The following is a 19,402-nucleotide window of genomic DNA, read 5'->3' on the forward strand; positions in this document are numbered from 1 at the left end:
TGTGAACTCAGAAATGTTGTTTCCAAAGCGTTTGTTAGTTGGTTCTACAACACTAAACTCTGTTTATCGTTTATATTTTAAAAATGTATAGACATAAAGATAAGAAACTCACCAAGACTATTCGTTGATCCATCCATGTCTGAGTTAAACACTCCTGGCTCAAAGATCTCGCAAATATTGGATTAAACTAGTAACGTTACATCCCATTGGCAGAAAAGCAATGCGTGTCTCCATAAATGCTGTCAACAGCATCGCCAAGGGCTTGCGGGACCCCACTCACGCACACCGACACACGCGTGGGAGCCACTGAAGACTGCAGAAGTTGTCGTAACTGTGAAATCACGAATCCAGGAAATGAGCAGTGCCTGTCGCATGAGGCAAGTGCACGATCTCGCGGGCTGGGTTTAACTCACTCCAGGAACCGCGTCCATCCCATGTGAAGTTGATTGAGAGCGTGAGATTCCTAAATGTATCCTTCTAACTGCACGAAGCGAAACTGAAATTAGTCGCGCTACTACGTTTCTGTACAGTTTCCCCCCTTACAAACCCCGGCTAAAGAAAAAGTAAAAACATAACTTTGACAGCTTCGTCTAGTTTTCACCCAATACCGTTCTGCCATCTAGTGCTGATTGCGTGAATAACACGCCCGGAACCAATGGGTGTGGAACGTTCTTCGGGACGTTTCAGGGAGTTGAACGACGACGCACCAGGAGCAGGAAGTCAGCCGGTGCGTGTTTGAAGGAGACTTGACAGCAGAGAGAAATCTGAGTGGATTTTGTGACCGTGAGTATTGATAAAGTATTATTTGGCGTTTCTTTGCCATTTTATTTCATTGTTTTATTGTATAGGCTAACGTTAATTACATTTATAGAAAAAGTCATTGTAAATGGCACAATGTGATTTAAATTATCTATAGGCTTTCAATTATATTTCTCTGAAACAGACAGACAGATAGATGTATAGACAGATAGATAGACAGACAGATAGATAGATAGATAGATAGATAGATAGATAGACAGACAGACAGACAGATAGATAGATAGACAGACAGACATATAGATAGATAGACAGACATATAGATAGATAGACAGACAGACAGACAGACAGACAGACAGACAGACAGACAAATAGACAGACAGACAGACAGACAAATAGATAGACCGACATATAGATAGATAGATAGATAGATAGACAAATAGATAGACAGACAGACAGACAGACAGATAGATAGATAGATAGATAGATAGATAGATAGATAGATAGATAGATGACAGACAGATAGATAGATAGATAGACAGACATATAGATAGATAGACAGACAGATAGATAGATAGACAGACAGACAGACAGACAGACAGACAGACAAATAGACAGACAGACAGACAGACAAATAGATAGACCGACATATAGATAGATAGATAGATAGACAAATAGATAGACAGACAGACAGACAGATAGATAGATAGATAGATAGATAGATAGATAGATAGATAGATAAATAGACAGACAAATAGATAGACAGACAGACAGATAGATAGATAGATAGATAGATAGATAGATAGACAGACAGACAGATAGATAGATAGATAGATAGATAGATAGATAGATAGATAGATAGATAGATAAATAGACAGACAGACAGACAGACAGACAGACAAATAGATAGACCGACATATAGATAGATAGATAGATAGACAAAAAGATAGATAGACATACAGACAAATAGATAGATAGACAGACATATAGATAGACAAACAAACAGATAGATAGATAGATAGATGCACAATAATGTGATAATTTATGCATTATATAATTACTAATTAATCTAAGATTAATAGATAGATAGATAGATAGATAGACAAAAAGATAGATAGACATACAGACAAATAGATAGATAGACAGACATATAGATAGACAGACAAACAAACAGATAGATAGATAGATAGATAGATAGATAGATAGATAGATAGATGCACAATAATGTGATAATTTATGCATTATATAATTACTAATTAATCTAAGATTAACGGACAGATAGATAGATAGATAGATAGATAGATAGATAGACAGACAGATGCACAATAATGTGATTGTTTTTGCATTATATAATTACTAATTAACCTAAGTTTAATAGATAGATTCTCTAGATTCTTAGATTCTCTAAGATAATATAGATATAAATGGATAAATTATTACATTTAAAATATATAGTAATTCTCTGATAGTGATGTTTGTGTATCTTGTTTCCTTTCTAGGTTAATTTCAGTACATTTGTAATTGATCTGCTGTGGTTTGTGATGTCATAATCATGAGCGCTCCTCGTCATCTGTTTCGGATCCAGTGCATTGGGTGCGTTACACGCTTTCTGGGGACACCTGTACAACGAGTGACCCTGACCGGTGGAGCACATCTGCAAACCCCTGGATCACAGCACAGGAACGGCCAGGTATCTGCTTCCCTCTGAATAATGCTGCTTTATAGTCTGTGGGCACCTGCGTTAATGCCTGTGTTCTTCTGTTCTTTTTTGTTCCTCCAAGTTTTTGAGGTCATTCCACTGCAGTGCAGTTTGTTCCACGAGTCGCCCAAACCAGACAGAGTTTGAAAAGGCAGTTGAACATCCGACGCAGCATAAAGACAAAACTTTGATCACACATGATGTTTTATTTGAGCGTGCTGCTAGAGACTCAAAGACCAAGGCTGATTTTAACAGGGTCGTGGATGTTTTCAACAAAGCGGACATTCGGCGAAGAGGACATGTGGAGTTTATTTATGCCGCCCTGAAGAAGATGCCAGAATTTGGAGTAGAACGAGACATTGTCGTTTACAATAAACTCCTAGATGTGTTTCCGAAAGAGGTGTTTGTGCCACAGAACTTCATACAGAGGATGTTCAACCACTACCCGCGACAGCAAGAGTGTGGAGTACAGCTGCTGGAGCAGATGGAGAATTATGGTGTGTGTTTGTGTGTTTTTGTTAGAGAGAAAGCGAAACTGGTGCATTGCTTTAACGATTTCCTTCTTAATTTGAACAGGTATCATACCCAATGTGGAGACCAAGGTTTTATTGGCTCAGATATTCGGGGAAAAGAGTCATCCCATGAGGAAGTACCAGCGTATCATGTACTGGTTCCCCAGATTCAAGCACGCAAACCCCTTCCCCGTCCCACACGTGCTCCCCAGTGACCCAGTAGAACTCGCTCGATTCAGTCTTACCCGGATTGCAGATGACCCGGATGCTAAAGTAACGATCTATCAGGTGATCCTTTCATTTACTGCTCTGCGCTGTCATGAAGACCTTAGTAACCATTGCATCACACAAGCAGAACTTGTTCAGAAGTTTGTGGTCTGTAAAATTGTTTAATGCTTTTCAAAGAAGTCTTTTTTGCTCAATTCGATTTTTATCTAAAATATCTAGAAATATTATTCTATAATATTGCTGAATTTTCAGCATCATTACTCCAGTCTTCAGTGTCACATGATCCTTCAGAAATCATTCTAATATGATGATTTGATGCTTAAGAATCATTTCAGTTCTTTACAATAAGGTTCTATTTGATTCCAATTTTATCCCATTTATTAATCGTAGTTAATGTTAGTTATAAAATACATCTTTGTTAGTTTGTTATCGCAGGTCCATTAAATAATATTTACAGATACAACTTTTGATTTTAATAATGTACTAGTAAATTTTTTAAATGAACATTAAGTTGTTCCAAACCTATATGAGTTTATTTCTTCTTCTTTCTTCTGTATTTTAAAGAACGTTGGTAACCAGATAGTTGACGGCACCCATTGACTTCCACTATAGTATTTTTTTCCTAATATGGAAGTCAGTGGCTACCGTCAGTAGTTACCAACATTCTTCAAAATATCTTCTTTTGTGTTCAACAGAAGTAAGAAATTCATACAGGTTTGGAACAACTTGAGGGTGTGTGAATGACGACAGAATTTATCTACAACAGAACTATCCCTTTACTTTGTGGGCCGCATTTAGCAGACGCTTTTGTCCAAAGCGACTTACAAATTAGGACTAAATTAAGCGAGTCTCACTTCAACTTTCTAAATAATTACAGAACGTTAAACACTCTTAGGGCCCTATTTTAACGATCTGAAACGCAAGTATCAAACGCAAAACGCAAGTAACTTAACTAATGTAGCTAAATAATGTTAACAACTGGAACCTTATTGTAAAGTGTTACCAATGTTTCTTATTAATATCAATGTTGAAAACATTAATATTTTTGTGTAAACTGTCATACTTTTTTTTAGGATTAAGTAACATTAGAAATGCCTGTACTGTATTTTTTTATCAATATAATGTGTTCTTGCTGAATAAAAGTATTAATGTTTTTAAAAACAAAACTGACCCCAAACTTTTCAACGGTAGTGTATATTTGAACTGTTTCTGGAAATAAAGGCTTTTCAGTCTGATAAATGTGCTTAATTTCACTCTTTTTAGTATCCGTCAACAGACATCACAGAGACAGGACAAGAAGTCACACGTCCCCATATTCTAGGTATGTAGCTCTTACCATTAGTGATATTTAAGAAATATTCTGGGTTAAATGCATGTCATCTTTATCTCATCTGTACCTCAGAAAATATTAAGAACTTTACACTACATGTTTGGCGTTCTTGATGCGGTCAAACTTGTATTTAACATGAAGTATTCATTTAAGTATGACTGTGCTGAGAACCAAATGTAATGCTTTCAATGTAATGATTTCTATTTTGGAATACAAAGTGTAAAACAAGTGACTGGACATCAATTTTTTTAAATGGAAATTGCACACAAAACCAAGCCCATTGTTTCTTGCTTGTTATTAGGTATTCAAAGTCCAGACCAGCGCTCTCTTCTGGCTAAACACAATCCCTGCAGGCCTGTGTATGTGGAAGGCCCATTTCCACTGTGGCTCAGGAAGACTTGTGTTCATTATTTCCTACTTAAGGCAGACCCTATACCACCTGAGGAAAAGGTACCATAACTGGGCTAATGGTGGCATTTAAAGAATTTCCTTAAAGAGGACCTATTATAGTTTTTTTACATTTTCAACTTTCTTTACTGTGTTGCTGTTTGAGAATGAAAAGCTCTGCAAAGTTACAACCCAGACAACATTTCCATGAGGATTTTTGATGGGCTGTCACTTGGGCCCTGAGAAATGTGTCCATCAGCTCCACATGGGTCCTATGTATGTTATCCCATGGGGCACATGATAGGTCCATAGTGGGGTCTTATTGGGGCCTATTTTGAGGTTCATTATATGAGCTCACTTGGGTCCCAAATGGGTGCTAATAATGGTACCGAGGTGGGCTACACACAAAACCCAAATGGGGCCCACATGGCTGATCACACTGGACCCTCTAATTGCTCCATTATATTTTTCTTGTGGGACCACGGTGGGTGAAAATTGGGCCCCATTTTTTTTTTTTTTTTTAAGATTCCAGTTGGTCAAATAATCAGCAACTATGCAAAATTCACTTTCAAACCACTTGTGACTAAAGAATTCCTTAAATCAGCTGATTTTATGTGCTGCTGTAAATATTTTAAATTACATGAAAACATATTTCAACTGTAAAGAAAATGACTTCAAATCGGAAAGTGTAAATCAAAATCATTTTTTTTATTTAACTTCAAGATAAAACCTCTTGAATGCATCAGGATGAAAAGCTTTTTCCTGGGCCTGTTTAGACTCCTCAGCTTCATGCCTTAAGAGTAAAGAAAGAAAAAAACATAGAATTGGTAATATTCGGCTGGTCAAATGTTCAAACAGCACATCAAGCATTTACATGAACGACCAAAACGCATTAAAAACTTTCAGTTTTAAGCTGAAAACGGTGTCATGTAAACTGCCCCTAATTCCCACCCAAGTCGCGAAGTAAAGGGGACGAGGCCTAGTTGAGTTGCGTTAGTAGTGTGTTGAAATTCACTGTATGGTAAGGGGAGTGACATTTCTGAAACATGTCTTGACACGCTGGTCCAGCTGACCAATCAGAGCACATTGGGCTTTTCAGAAGGAGGGATTTCATAGAGACCGGATCTAAACAGAGCGTTACTGACAGACTGGAAAGAGAGGTGCTGCAACAATGTAGAATATGTTTTTTTTTTTAACATTCAAGCATGAAAATCAAAATCAAGACTTTGTAAAAGGGCATAATATGACCTCTTTAATACATAATGCTTAAAAGAATGCAACATTACATAGTAAAATTAAGAATGAATTTACATTCTGGATTATGCATTAGCATCTGATTTTCTTGTAGGTTGAGGAAGACTTTGACCCCGAGCTGATTGGTTCGGAGCAGAGTCTCTTCTATCCTCAGCGAGTGGAACTCGACCTGGAAAGAGACATGGGTGATGATGAGAGTTTCAGTGTGGACGATGGTGAGATGCATATATTGCATTGTCAACTTGGCTTGAATTAAGTGATTTGCATATCACCAATTATACACAATGATTTCTGTTCATCTGATCCTGCAGTGGAAGAGGGGCTGGTTTACGCCATGTGTATGGCCGGTCAGGGTGACCAAGCCACTCTGTCTCAGTGGATTTCTGGTCTACAGGAGACCTGTCCCATATTGGGCCAGATCCCCACTGTGTTCCGTTTGGAATCTGGACCTCGAGAACTGCAAACCTCGTCAGATGCTCAGCAAACCCCTGAGCAGGAGGTTGAAATAGATCAGATTATTGAAGATGAACCACAGCGCTCACAAAGAGTGAACCAGTGAGAGTTGTTTCACAATGCCATGCCATGCATTTTATTAAGACCTCAGTTGAGATCTACTAGAGTGTGGTAGCATTACATGAATCCAAAATTATTTAATTTAGTTACCAGGTACTGACTGATGTTTTATCAGCTCCACACTATTTTTGAATTGAGATCTGTCTACATTATGCAAAGTCATTTTATGATGTGTAAGTGTAAATGTGTCATGACCTGATCTGGCAGTGCAATAAAATAAACATTTCTCCAATGATTTGATTTTATGTGCATTTTTTTAATATTATATAATTTCTGTTTTTTAGTGCTCATTTTAAGTTAAATATTAGTGTTTAGTCAGAACAATTTTAGTTTTACTATTCTAAGAAAAGTAGACCTATATTTTTAGCCAAACTTCTAAGCAATCACTGCAATATTCAGGTCATAAAAAGGTGCATATTAAGGGCATGCTAAGCTAATTAACACATTTTAAATTACAGACAAGCAAACAAAAGGTGCAAAAGGACTTATTAGGTACAACAGATGTGGACTGAAGAGGGAAGCAGAATTTATTACAAATTTTACTTGTCCTTGGCTTAGTTGTAAAGACTAACAAACTATGTTTGTTAAACTATACATGACCTTTGATGATTCTAATCCTTGTGCTTTTTTTCAAACCTGTTTTCTATGTGTATAGATATTTGTCCAACATAAATTACATTTTATTGTGCATTTATAAACTCATGAGGAAGAAAAATCAATACCCTATTCAGACAGAAATTCTTAAGATAAAAAAAATATATATAAAAAAAAAACATTATGGAAAGTCAAAAAAGGGTAAATGAATGAAGATTAAAATAAAGATATCAAAATAATATATACATTATGCAATGCAACAATTTATTGCAAAAAGAAAATAATCTTTGCAAATTGCACAATCTGTACAGATACTGAAACCACATGGTCAAAATGCAATTCTTAAGATAATATATTCCAGTTGTTTGTGCATGTGAGAATGTTTTTCCATATCTTATTTGGTAACCTCATTTACAGGTCTTTCCATGATTCTGAATATTACCAAAATTAAAAAGTAAATTTAACGAGGCTCAGTAGCACATCAGCAAGAAAAGGGTAGAATCAACATTTCAATATCCTCCTATCACTAAAAAAGATACTAATCTACTACATATGACTATAACAAAACTGATAGTACTTACAATTCGTAAGAAAACATAATCTTTACACACATTTGTGCAAGGAAGATCAATAAGGCAGGAGAAAAATATTTAAAGTCAGGTCTCATTTGATCAAATGATAAATATAGTATATATTTAGTGTACAATTGGTATGCGTTTAACAAAAGTAATACCCATAATAATAAATAAATCAGCCATTCCTTGGCTCTTCTCAGGTTCATAAAGGCAGTTAATGCAGCAGAATAAAAGAATGCGTTTCATCTCGACTGTCCTCTGTCAGTTCACTCACGTCTTAGCAGTTTTACCCGGGCAGTTGAAACTCTGTTCAGAAAAACAGTTTTTTCTCTGTTATTTCTTATTTTCTAAGCCAGACTGAATGTAGATCTCCCCGTTACCTGTAGGAGCTCTGCGTCGCTGTTGAAGCTGGTGCGTGATGAAGTGCTCGCGGGCGGCCACCTGTTTATCCCAGGCATCCAGAATGCCTTGACGTTCAAGCTCTCCCAATGATAGTGTATTAGGATGCACCTCCTCAATGTGAGTCTTCGCCCCGTCCACACTGAGGGAGTACTGCTGCTCTCCACAAACCATACACACCAACAACGGGTTGACAGGATCAGAGTCCATGAGGTAGACGTTTCTCCACTCGGCCTGTGATAAAGGTCCTTCCATTGCATGATTTGGTGCAACGCTTGACTCCTCTTAAAGGTGGTAAAAGATATAGTAATAGCAGTTACCAGATCATCATTTAAACTGTTTGGCAAAGTAATGGTGTGTATTAGAAAATGAATTTAAAAAACCTTGGAGTGCAGTTTGACATGGCTCGGCTAAGTAGTCCAGTTGGTCTTCTGATTTTATGCTGTTTGAAAAATAAACCAACATTATTATTTTTGATAAGATAAATGCTGTCTTGGTGAGCATAAGAGACTTCTTTCAAAACCAACATACATCATCTTACTGACCACAAACTTTTAAACAGAAGTGTATAAAAGTTAAAAAAGACAAAGTTAGTTTTTTACTACTACTCACCTCTGAACAACTGCTGATACGAAACTGGTGGTGTTCTGACCCTAGGAAGAAAAAAATGTAAGGATAATAAACATTACGTGACTTAATTTTCAAACATCAACTGTAGTCAGCGAATGGCAACACCTAATCTTAAATAAGCTCCTTGGAAGTTTAATGTTTAAATGCAAGATTGTAGTTGAACAACACATTCCAGGGCCCAGTTTTATGATGGGGCCCCTCTCTGACTGCAACGGTGGAGAAAGGTTTGCTACACTTTGACTGGATCTTGGTGGACAAACAAATGTCCAACACCATCAGATTAGGATGCTAGGACAACTGTCAGATATCTCTTAGAGGGCAGGAAGAAGACCCCCATGACCAAGCCTTGGAAGGACAGAGCTTCTCACTGGTTCACATTCAGTTTCTGCCCTTCACACATCTTGAGACTGATCACTTAGTGCAATAAAAATACAGCCCACGAGAGAAGAGACATTAACAGATTAACAGCATTCTGAGTCTCCGGCCTGTGAAGGAAGAGACAACAACAAATTCCACGCTCTGAGTCTACAGCTTGTGAGGCAGCAACAGATACGACCATGTTCTCAGTCTCAGTGGTCTGTGAGAAAAGAGACATTAACAAGTAACAACTACAGCACGTCCCGAGTCTCCATGCCAGAGAGTCAAAAGCGGATTGACCGAATTCTAAGTCTCTGGCCCAGAGAGGCAGAAAACACATTTGCAACAGGGTTAAGCTCAGACAAATAAACCTTCACTCCAAGGCACCTTCGTCTTCATGTTCCAGATTTTTAAGGGCCTTCTGCACCTACTTCAGGGCCTCGTATGCTTCACATTCAAGGCTCGTGGAACGTAAAATATCACTTAACCAAACCTCTTTCCAGAGACCTTGGCATTGTTGTACAATATCAGTATATGGTTTTCTGATTTACATAAGACAATATATAGCTGATGCTAGTTAATAAATAATCTTTACAATCAAGGTAACATTCCTGGCTGATGCCCCGCGATAACAGAAGGAAAAAGTCATCTGACGCTCTTAGGTGATGTGTGACCAAAACGCAAAACATATTTGGTGTCATTTAACTGGTGCCTTGTGTGAGGTTAAGTTAAACTACATAGTCTAGATGTCTAGTTATTTCTGCCACAGCGTTTAAGACACTTTTAGCCTACAGTAATTGTTCAATTTAACCTCTTGAATTGCTCCTCTGGGATACAAACATGAGAGGAACTGGGGGAAGGAACCTTACCTTGGTAAGGAGGCCCAACTCCTAAGAAGAAAAAAAAAAAAAAATGTTAAAAGGGCCTCATTCACTGCAAATATTCAGGTCAAGTTACTTGGTAGAAAAACTCTGGTATCTCACCATCTCGGTCCAAAAACAGGACCATGTATTATTTTACTCCTAATCAATTACAAAACTCATCACCAACATGTTGTCCTGAAAATTCTTCCTATGTTTTTCCAATGCCTGGAGGCACTGGGGCCCCACACATGGCCTCTGTACACGGCCCCAAGTCCAAACATGCCTCCAAAATGTTTCTGTGATATTCTGGTGCTGAGGTATTGCTGGGGCCCCACATGGGGCCCCGTGAACACTGCTCACATTCAAAAAGGCCTACCCCCATGTGTCAGTGAAATCCTGGTGCTGAGATATAGCCTGGGCTCCCGGGGGACATAAAGCATGCAGTGTTATTATTAGAGGGTTTTGGTATACTGTGGTGTTTGGATGTCAGTGTAAACTCACCCTCAAGTCATTTTAAACCTGTATGACTTTGTTTCTTCGGACCACAAAAGTCAGTTTGAAAAATGTTTAGTTAATACAATGAAAGTCAGTGGGGTCCGATGTTGACTTGCATTGTATTGGCAAAAACAGTTGGAAACAGATATTTTTTGTTTAGTAGAAGAAAGGAAATCATAGAGGTTTGAAACAACATGAGTAAATGGTCCAGTAAATGGTCCAGTAAATGGTCCATTTACATGCGTGAGCCTGAAGAGCAGATCAGTTTGTACAGCGCAGAACCAGAAAATTGGTTCAACAGATCTGTCACAAAAGTAAACAAGCGCATGATCAGTGGGATGCGTGCGTAGGTATCGCAGTCCCACTCAAACTCACAGCGGTACTGCACTTTAGTCTTTTTTGCTTTTAGAATAATCTGTGAATAAAGGGGGATGTTACTGCTGTTTTGAAATTGTGTTTTAATTTGTGTCCCTCTCTCTATCTGCAATTAGACCACCGTTCAAAAGTTTGGAATCAGTAGGATTTTTATTGTTCTTGAAAGAAGTCTCTAATGCTCTTATAGGCCACATTTATTTGATAAAAAATAGAGTAAAAACAGTAATATTATTATTATTAAAAAAAAATTTCATTTAAAATGACTGTTTTCTATTTTAATATATTTTAAAAAGTAATTTATTCCTGTGATCAAAGCTGAATTTTCAGCATCATTACTCCAGTCTTCAGTGTCACATGATCCTTAAGAAATTATTATAATATTCCAATTTGTTCCTCACGAAACATTTCTTATAATTATCAATGTTGAAAAGAGTTATATTTTTTTAAATTATTTTTTTTAGGATTCTTTGATGAATAGAACAAATGGAACAACCTTTATTTTATATACAAATCTTTGGTAACATTATTCATTTCTTTACTGTGAGATTTTGATCCATTCAATGCGTCCTTGCTGCACAAAAGTATGAATTTCTTTCAAAACAAATCTTACTGACCGCAATCTTTTGAATGGTACTGTCTATAAATAAGATCAAATAAATCTATCTGGTTTAAAAAACATAATTACCGATGCCTGGCCTTGTGGAGGGAGTTTTGCCTTCCGAAGCTTTCTTACATTTGCTGCCTTTCTTGCTCTCTGCTCCTGTTTCTTGATCCTCCATTGCATGCGTCTTTTACGTATAACCTCCTGTGGATCGTTTTGTGGATTTGGTGTTACCACTATCTGGCTTCGGTGAGTTCTTGATTTATCTGTAGGCTGTGTCTGTCGACCTGCAGATTTGGTGCACCTTCTTCTTGACTTCTGAATGGGGATCTGTCTGCATGTGGAAGTGTCCTGGGACATGGCTAGCAGTAGAGTTGTGCTGGGTGTTTTTTTCTGGGGAGTCTGTGAAAGGAGTGTAGTTTGATTTCAGAAATGATTCTAATGAGTCAGTTCTTGTTAGTGAATCAAACACAAAGCTTTCAACAAAATATTTACACTTGGTATTAAGATGCATTTTGGTCGATGGGATCACAAGTAGACGACGCTAAATACAGGTGCAAACGGGGTCTAAAAAGTTTTGAGCGTGTCAACTTTCGAAAACGCATTAGCTTTTGTGGTCGAATGTTTTCAAACAGTCACAAAAGACCATCTAATCTCCGCCTACTGACCTAATGCATAAACATTATGGGAAGCGCGGTAGCCAGACGGTATTTAAACTTTGTCGGCTGGAGACCCAAGTTTAGTTTGAAGACGAAAAACGTACCAAGCACAATGGTCTCTCACCATTCTTGATTTCTTACACTCACTCACATCGTTCGGCTGGTCTTGCGGCTGTCAGAGCAGAAACGAAAGCTGATGCCCTTCGTATGTTTTTCCGTTCAGATGTGAACTGCGCAAGTTTATTTTGTCCATTAGATCGAAAGATCTGAAGAAGAAAAAACACCCATAGACCCTCCCCTCGAAGAAATCAGGACAGAAGTGGTTGAAAGTGGACAAAAGAGAAGGATTAAAACACCTGGTGTAAACGGTAATGTGTCTCCCATGTCTACTTGTGAGCCGATCGACCAAAACGCATCTTAATACCAGGGATAAGGGCCTCAGATTTAAATCAGGTAGTTACTTACTAGTTGTTCATATGACAACATATAGTTGATGATTTACATTCCAGACCTGACATCAATGCTAAGCAAACATCAATGCAACTCACCTGTGGAGCCAGATTGCGAAGAACTGCATTTCTGGCTGCATCCTCGTTGGCTTTTCTGGCCCGCTGTTGTCTCTTCATTAACCTCCAATACTCTCGCTTTCGTTGAAGCTCATCGCTCTCACCAAGCTTCTGATTGTGCGAGGCCTGTGAAGGGTAGGACTGCTTGGGATCTGCTCCATCATCACTGAACGTCTGGGTGTTTCTGCACTGAGGTTTCACATCCACTGGAGAAAGGGCATGACTTCCATCTGCAGTGCCTTGGCAGAAGTTATAAGACATTTGATGGCTAGTGTCCTCTAAGGTTAATCCTTGAGGACTCAGTTTGATATCTTTAAGGCTTGTATCCTCTGAGACGTCACACTCTAATAAGACGTTTTGTTGTAAAGAAATATTTGGCTTTGCATTTTCAGATGTAAGAAGGTCATCTTCATTTAGCCGAAGAGGCTCATTTGCACACTTAATATGCATTTCAGTGGCATTATTGTCTTCCGGTGTGCAAACTGATTCCTCCAGAAGCTTTTTCATGGAGGCCACAGCCTGAAGAGTGGTGGCATGATGGTTTGCAGCTGATGGAGGTTCAATGTGTGACTCTAAGGATGGACAGGGTGAAGGTTTGCCATCTTTGATACCGGGAGTAATTTCTGGGATGGAAAATACAGCGTGTATAGGAGGATTGATGTGTTCTTTTTTTGGGGTTAGGGCACTGGTTGAAGAGTCACAAACTGTTTTGGTAATGGATGAAGTAATACAGTCCCTTTTGTTTGACTTTTTGTTGTGCTCTCTCTGCTTTAACACCGAAACCTTCGACCTAAGCAGACCATTTCCTAGCCGGGCAGCCCGACTAGCCCTTTGCTCTCGTTTCTTTATCCTCCAGTACTCCCTCAAACGAGCGATCCTTTCTTCTTCTGTTTCGGACTGGATAGTGACTGTCATACTGCCCATAACTGCACCTCTGTCTAAGCTAGACTTTACCAGAGAGTTTTGATTAGCCTTGGAAACATTGCATGGAGCGGAAACTAGCTTTGTGACTGGATGAGCATCTGAATATCGGGGCGAACTTACTTGAACCTGGAGTCTTACCTTTTCGATGCATTTCACATTGGAAAAGTCATGACTTGCAGGTAGAGAAGACTCAGATGTTGTCTTTGAAGTGGAGACCGCCACTGTGCCATCTTCTTGGATAAAACCACCAATTGTGTCAGAGGAACTTGCAAATGCACCTGCTCTGCTCACTTGAGCCCCACACATCTGATTGAAACTGTTGTGGCAGCGTCTCCCAAGATGCTTAAGTGCGCCTTGTTCCTTCAATCGTGCTTTCACTGCTGTAGACAGCCTTGCTCTCTGCTCTCGCTTTTTAATTCGCCAGTACTCCTTCTGTCTGGCATGCCGATCCTCGGGAGACTCGACTTTGGAAGTGCCAAGGAAAGAGTTCCTTGTTGGCTTTTGACAACGTCTCTTTTGAGTATGTGCAAAATGGGGCACTTTGGATTTGTTGAGAGCTTGGGTAGAACTCGAGGATGGTTGCAAAATACCAGAGGATGAAGCAGTTTGGTTTGGTTTAGTGTCCTGAACATGTAGTTGTGTCCAAGAACCAATACATTTTGCTCCAAATGACTTTTGATTGAGGCATTTGGGGTTCACTGAGTTGAGGTTGATTCCTCTAAAGGCCTTACTGTTAGCAGGAGACGAAACAGTCACGATACAGGAAGATTGTCCTTGTCCGAGACTCCTTTCTCTGTCCCGTGCCAGCTTTGCAGCACGCTTTGCTCTCTGTTCTCGCTTTTTGATGCGCCAGTTCTCTCTCCGCTTAGCAGCCATCTCTTCTTCAGTCATAGCCACTCTGGTGTTGTGCTTTGAAGCAAAGGCACATGGTCTTCTCTTAGAGATGTGACTGCGGACGAAACTCTGCTCTTTACGAACCTTACATTCTGCAGAGGTCAAGGGTCTGAGACAGTTCTGAGGCTTATTTTGGTTGTTGTGCACTGGGAAAACCATGGGTACATGGCTTTGTGGAGATGTTGCTAATTGTTTCCCCATAAGGGCTAACATGCCTGTTTTAGTTTTTTGAGTACGAATGCTATTTGGATGCAACTCGATGCATGTTGTAGGCCCTGAGTAGCCTATTGGACAGAGAGACTCAACTGTTTTAGCATCTGTGTTTGATGACCCTGTAACTGAGGACTTTATTTTTTCATTGTCCATTACACCCTTCAGGGAATTTGTGCTTGTTTCTGGGAATTTAGGTAAGACATGTTTGAGCTTAGTCTTTTGAAACCATTTCTCTTTTTGGCATGGCACCATAGTTGCATTACACTCAGATTCTGATAGACCTGAGCTGGAAGAGTTTCTAGGAGCATCAGTATCTCCAAGTTCATGATTATGTAGAGTAGGATCATTGTCGACTTTGTGAATCTGCAAGGAGGGCTCATCACTAACAAAGGAACTGCAAAACCCCAGATTTTCATTTCTGGCAGATGACTTTCTTGCCCTCTGCTCTCTTTTCTTGCTCCTCCAATACTCCCTTTTGCGGGCGAGAGTGACATCATCAATCTCTGCTGCTGGTTGATAACGACGTTTAGAGAAAGTCTTGCATGACATGGCTGCTGATTGGTTATCAACCGCTGGATTACATCTTCTTAGGCAGGGCAAAACCTGCTCTAAACGGGATTTCTGTGGGGTCACATCTTTCGTTTAAGCGAAGCGGTCTCTCAAGGTCTTTCATTTTAGATTGATTTTGCATGCAGTGCTTGAGGCATACGGTCCATTTTTCAGAAAAACCAAGAGTAGGTGACCTGTAGGGAAAACAAAAACATTTATTGAAGTAATCAATTTGAGGAGTTTGATCTGATGAATAATGGGAGACAGATTTGTAAAACACATGATCTCAGAATGTTGACTAACTCAACTATAAGTTTGAGGCTACACTTCAGCAACAAAATATTAAAATGGAAACCAATTGGAATTAAAATTGACACGGGTAATTATTTAGAATAGTAAAATAATTGTACACATAATATTACACTTAAAAAAACAATATGATTAAAAGCACTGGCTTTGATGTAACAGTCAAACATAATTGAAATACATGAGGGATAAAACAGCACAACAATATAAAAAAACATTTAAAACAAACTGATATCATACGATATATGCAAATAAAATCGATCAAATAAAATCTATATATGCAAAGTTGATGTGCAAAGGTAAAAAAAGAAAAAAAAAAGAAAAAGAGTAGCTGGTTTTGCTCTGTATTACGTCAAATAGGCAACATTACAACATCCACCACATTCCATTGCTATAGCAGCCACCCAGAACACATCAGCAATAACGTAGGGATGCAAATACACATGCCATATATATTTCAAACTGTGTAAATAACCTAAACTTAACTTTTTGTAAAAGTTTTTTGAAACATTAAAGCAATGATTTGACAAGCCAACATTCAAAGATTGTCATGATGAATTTTACTTCTGTAGTTCACATAGAAATTTGATGTGAAATATTCCAGATGATATAAGCAGATTAAGGGTTAAAAATAGTGGACGTAAAAGGGAGGATGGAGGACGGGGCCCAACAGTGCACTTCGTTGGTGGTTGTGACAAAATCCTTAATTGTGATATACGTGACCATGAAGAAACAATGGGTCCCTGTAGTCGTCCACAGGAATGCAACTCAGGTTGGGAGTGGGTCGGACCCTCCAGTACATTTAGTCATTTAGCAGATCCTTTCATCCAAAGTGATCTACAAATAAGGAACCTTGCCATCAATTTATCATAAGAGCAATATACACGGGGCATAATGCCAGGTTTCAAGTGAAACCTGGAGTAGTACATTGTAGATACATCAAATAAGACTCGTATGTGGGGGGAAGAGGAAGTCTGGGGCCCCGGGGGAATGTGCCTCACATGCTGTGTCTGCAATTCTGACACGAATATATAAGGAACATCAAGCACTGCCTTAAGTTGCAAGTACTGTCATTAAAGCAATTAAATTTAGATCTACATCTACAAATTTTAAGAAACTTTATTCAATATTTTTTGTCACTTTTTTAGTCAAGAAATATCTGAAGACAACTGGAACTTGGTCCGCAACCATTACAGCATTTAATGGTCATCTTTGCGATTTTGTATTGCAGCATTTTTTATGTTACCGTCTCTTTATGAGGAATCATATTTTAGTTGCTTTTTATAAAAACATATGCAAATATGAATAACTATGAATAAATGTAAATATCAGTGTCACACAAAGAGCTCACAAGTAATTTACCAAAGTTTGTTTAGTGTTTTATTCTGAGCGGTTGATAACATATTACAAGTATCTGCATATGATTGGCGAAGTGCACTATTGCATGGCATTTTGTGAAGCAGCTACTGACAAAACTACTCCTACTTTATTTCTGGAAGCTTACCTTTATACAGAGACTACTTATTCCTACCGGCCTCAGTTATTGCAGATGAATCAGCAGATCACTTTATGAGAACAAATAAAAAACATAGTACAGCAAGATTACAAACTTTAAACTATCAAACTGTGATACACATGCAAAACAATGACATTGGACGCCAGTAATCTTGAGTCATTTTGAGTGCACAAACAAGTTTGCGGTTTAAGAACTATGACGAAGAAGATTTTCATCAAATACTGAAATTTCAGTTTGCTCTTCATAGATTTAAAAGACTTCTGGACTACTGGTTTGGTGCATTTTTGGAGCTTGATAGCCTTTATGTTCACTGTTTTGGAAAGACCGGCCTGCATATTCTGCAAAATATGGTGTTTTTTTAAACAATTGCATGAGTAAACGATGCCCAATTTTCATTTTTATTAAACTATTCATATAATAGGATCAATTGAAAGAATATAAATAAGCAAATATTAATAAAATATGTAGTAAAGGATTACTTAAAGGGTTAGTTCACCCAAAAATGAAAATTCTGTCATTAATTACTCACCCTTATGTCGTCCCAAACCCGTAAGACTTTCGTTCATCTTCGGAAGACAAATGAAGATCTGAGCCACCTCTGTATTCTCCTTTGACAGTCTACCACTTTGATGCTTCAAAACTAATCCATATGAATTGAGAGGTTTAGTCCTAACTTTCTAAAGAGACACAGTTTATTCACATATTATCATTGATCAGCGAACATGAACAGAAACTCAGCAGAACCTTCTTGACGCCCGAGAACAAACCTCATTGGTTCTTGCAGAAGCTCAAACGTACTGCGTAACACCAGAATGAACCTCATTGTGAATAGAAGCCTAAATTAAATCTGTTCATCATATAAAGCGATCATGTCTCTTCAGAAAATTTGGACTAAACTGCTCAATTCATATGGATTAGTCTATGAACTTCTTGAAGCATCAAAGTGGTAATTACGTAGCTGTCAACAGAGGAACAGAAAACTCTCAGGTTTTATCAAAATATCAATTTGTGTACCGAAGATGAACGAAAGTCTTACAGGTTTGGAAATGACTTGATTGCGAGCAATTAATGGCATAATATTCATTTTTGGGTGAACAATCTTCATTGGTCCTTTAACTAAACTCAAACAAAGCTCAAATAGGGGACAAAAATGTTGCTGTCACTTTAAATCTTGTCTCACAATCACAGGCTGATGATTTCTGTTGCGAGTCCCTCTGCCTTTCCAACTCTCGTTTTGATGTCACATTACGTATTTATTTGTTCAAAAAGCTCAATATTCTTTTTTAAAAAATCAATATAAAAGGCATCCTATAAACACTGGAGTGATTTTACTGAGCACGCTGTCTCTGTTTCCAGTGTATGACAGAGACAATGTTGTCTTCCCTATCTGCCTTTCTCACGAGCTGCTGTCTGTCTGTCTGTCTGTCTGTCTGCGCGTGGACTGTCGAGTCTCTATAGTAAAAGCACTCGGCGACAAGAAGACAACACCGAGTGCGTGAAGCATGCGTTTGTTTTACCTGGTTGTGACACATAACTTTCTTTAAGCTCGGTCTCAGGACACTGCAGTCTCTTCCCGTTGGACCTTTCTTTCTATCGGTGCCTTGACAACGCTAAAAGTACCAGGATGTAGGAGCTTTTACAGCATGTGCGGCTAGAGTCTTAAAGCAGCAGCGTCCCTCACTCCTTAAAAACAATTACGTTTGCATTTACAGAAAAGAAAATATGAATCAGGTGCAGATGACGCAGCCTAATTTTTGATTTGCTAATAACCTATAAACATTGCATTACTAAACAAAATAGCATTATATTACATATCTTTAAGGGTTTAGGTATGAAAACTGTTTATAAAGTTAAAAAACAGATGCATTGTTTAATGTACACTGATATATGAAAAAATAAGTCAATAAACATATACATGACATTAAACTGTCATTTCACGTAGAATAACTGTATTTTCCGAAAGTATGTCTGTTAATAATGTACTGGCATATTTAGAAAAGAAAATGTAGTCTATGTTATCCCATTTTATGATTGATGAATTCATTAAATATCAGATTTTGTGTACACAATGCATAACTTTGTTTACAATCGGGTGTAAAATATAATATTAAGATAAAACATAACAAAAATGGGCCCCCGTGTTGCAC

The 19,402-nt window shown here is 38.3% G+C and overlaps 3 protein-coding genes across 4 annotated transcripts in view; 1 reads left to right on the forward strand and 2 right to left on the reverse strand.

Annotated features, from left to right (window-relative positions):
• Positions 1–280, reverse strand: part of eml3 (EMAP like 3) — a 40,853-nt gene extending 40,573 nt beyond the window's left edge. For both annotated transcript variants that reach the window (XM_084405734.1, XM_084405733.1), the window contains exon 1: positions 113–280. In XM_084405734.1, coding sequence (XP_084261860.1) covers positions 113–137 — 25 coding nt within the window. In that variant the 5' untranslated portion in view covers positions 138–280. The remainder of the gene's footprint in view (positions 1–112) is intronic.
• A 276-nt stretch (positions 281–556) lies between these two features.
• On the forward strand, positions 557–6,973 carry ecsit (ECSIT signaling integrator). The gene is made up of 8 exons (XM_084405735.1): positions 557–783; positions 2,256–2,446; positions 2,538–2,952; positions 3,032–3,255; positions 4,459–4,516; positions 4,827–4,975; positions 6,261–6,381; positions 6,478–6,973. Exons 2-8 carry the CDS (start codon positions 2,309–2,311, stop codon positions 6,723–6,725), a joined length of 1,353 nt encoding a protein of 450 aa, XP_084261861.1. The 5' UTR covers positions 557–783; positions 2,256–2,308; the 3' UTR covers positions 6,726–6,973.
• Positions 6,974–7,244: 271 nt separating this feature from the next.
• Positions 7,245–18,900, reverse strand: LOC311288360 (uncharacterized protein). The gene is made up of 9 exons (XM_084405732.1): positions 18,773–18,900; positions 17,244–17,304; positions 12,836–15,627; positions 11,713–12,030; positions 10,164–10,184; positions 8,920–8,960; positions 8,691–8,749; positions 8,289–8,591; positions 7,245–8,214 (listed from the first exon to the last, which is right to left on the reverse strand). The coding sequence occupies exons 3-9, from the start codon at positions 15,431–15,433 to the stop codon at positions 8,195–8,197; spliced, it is 3,360 nt and encodes a 1,119-aa protein (XP_084261858.1). The 5' UTR covers positions 15,434–15,627; positions 17,244–17,304; positions 18,773–18,900; the 3' UTR covers positions 7,245–8,194.
• Positions 18,901–19,402: the final 502 nt, after the last annotated feature.

Source organism: Rutilus rutilus (genome assembly GCF_951802725.1).
Source record: "Rutilus rutilus genome assembly, chromosome: 3".
Taxonomy (NCBI): domain Eukaryota; kingdom Metazoa; phylum Chordata; class Actinopteri; order Cypriniformes; family Leuciscidae; genus Rutilus; species Rutilus rutilus.

Bases quoted from the DNA above. Each gene is read 5' to 3' on its own strand.
- ecsit (XM_084405735.1), top strand. From the start codon at position 2,309: ATGAGCGCTCCTCGTCATCTGTTTCGGATCCAGTGCATTGGGTGCGTT. The intron at 3,256-4,458 runs GTGATCCTTTCA...CACTCTTTTTAG, and splicing joins CTAAAGTAACGATCTATCAG to TATCCGTCAACAGACATCAC. The intron at 4,517-4,826 runs GTATGTAGCTCT...GCTTGTTATTAG, and splicing joins CACACGTCCCCATATTCTAG to GTATTCAAAGTCCAGACCAG.
- LOC311288360 (XM_084405732.1), bottom strand. From the start codon at position 15,433: ATGTCATGCAAGACTTTCTCTAAACGTCGTTATCAACCAGCAGCAGAG. The intron at 12,031-12,835 runs GTGAGTTGCATT...CTCCTTTCACAG, and splicing joins TTCGCAATCTGGCTCCACAG to ACTCCCCAGAAAAAAACACC. The intron at 8,750-8,919 runs GTGAGTAGTAGT...TTTTTCAAACAG, and splicing joins GTATCAGCAGTTGTTCAGAG to CATAAAATCAGAAGACCAAC.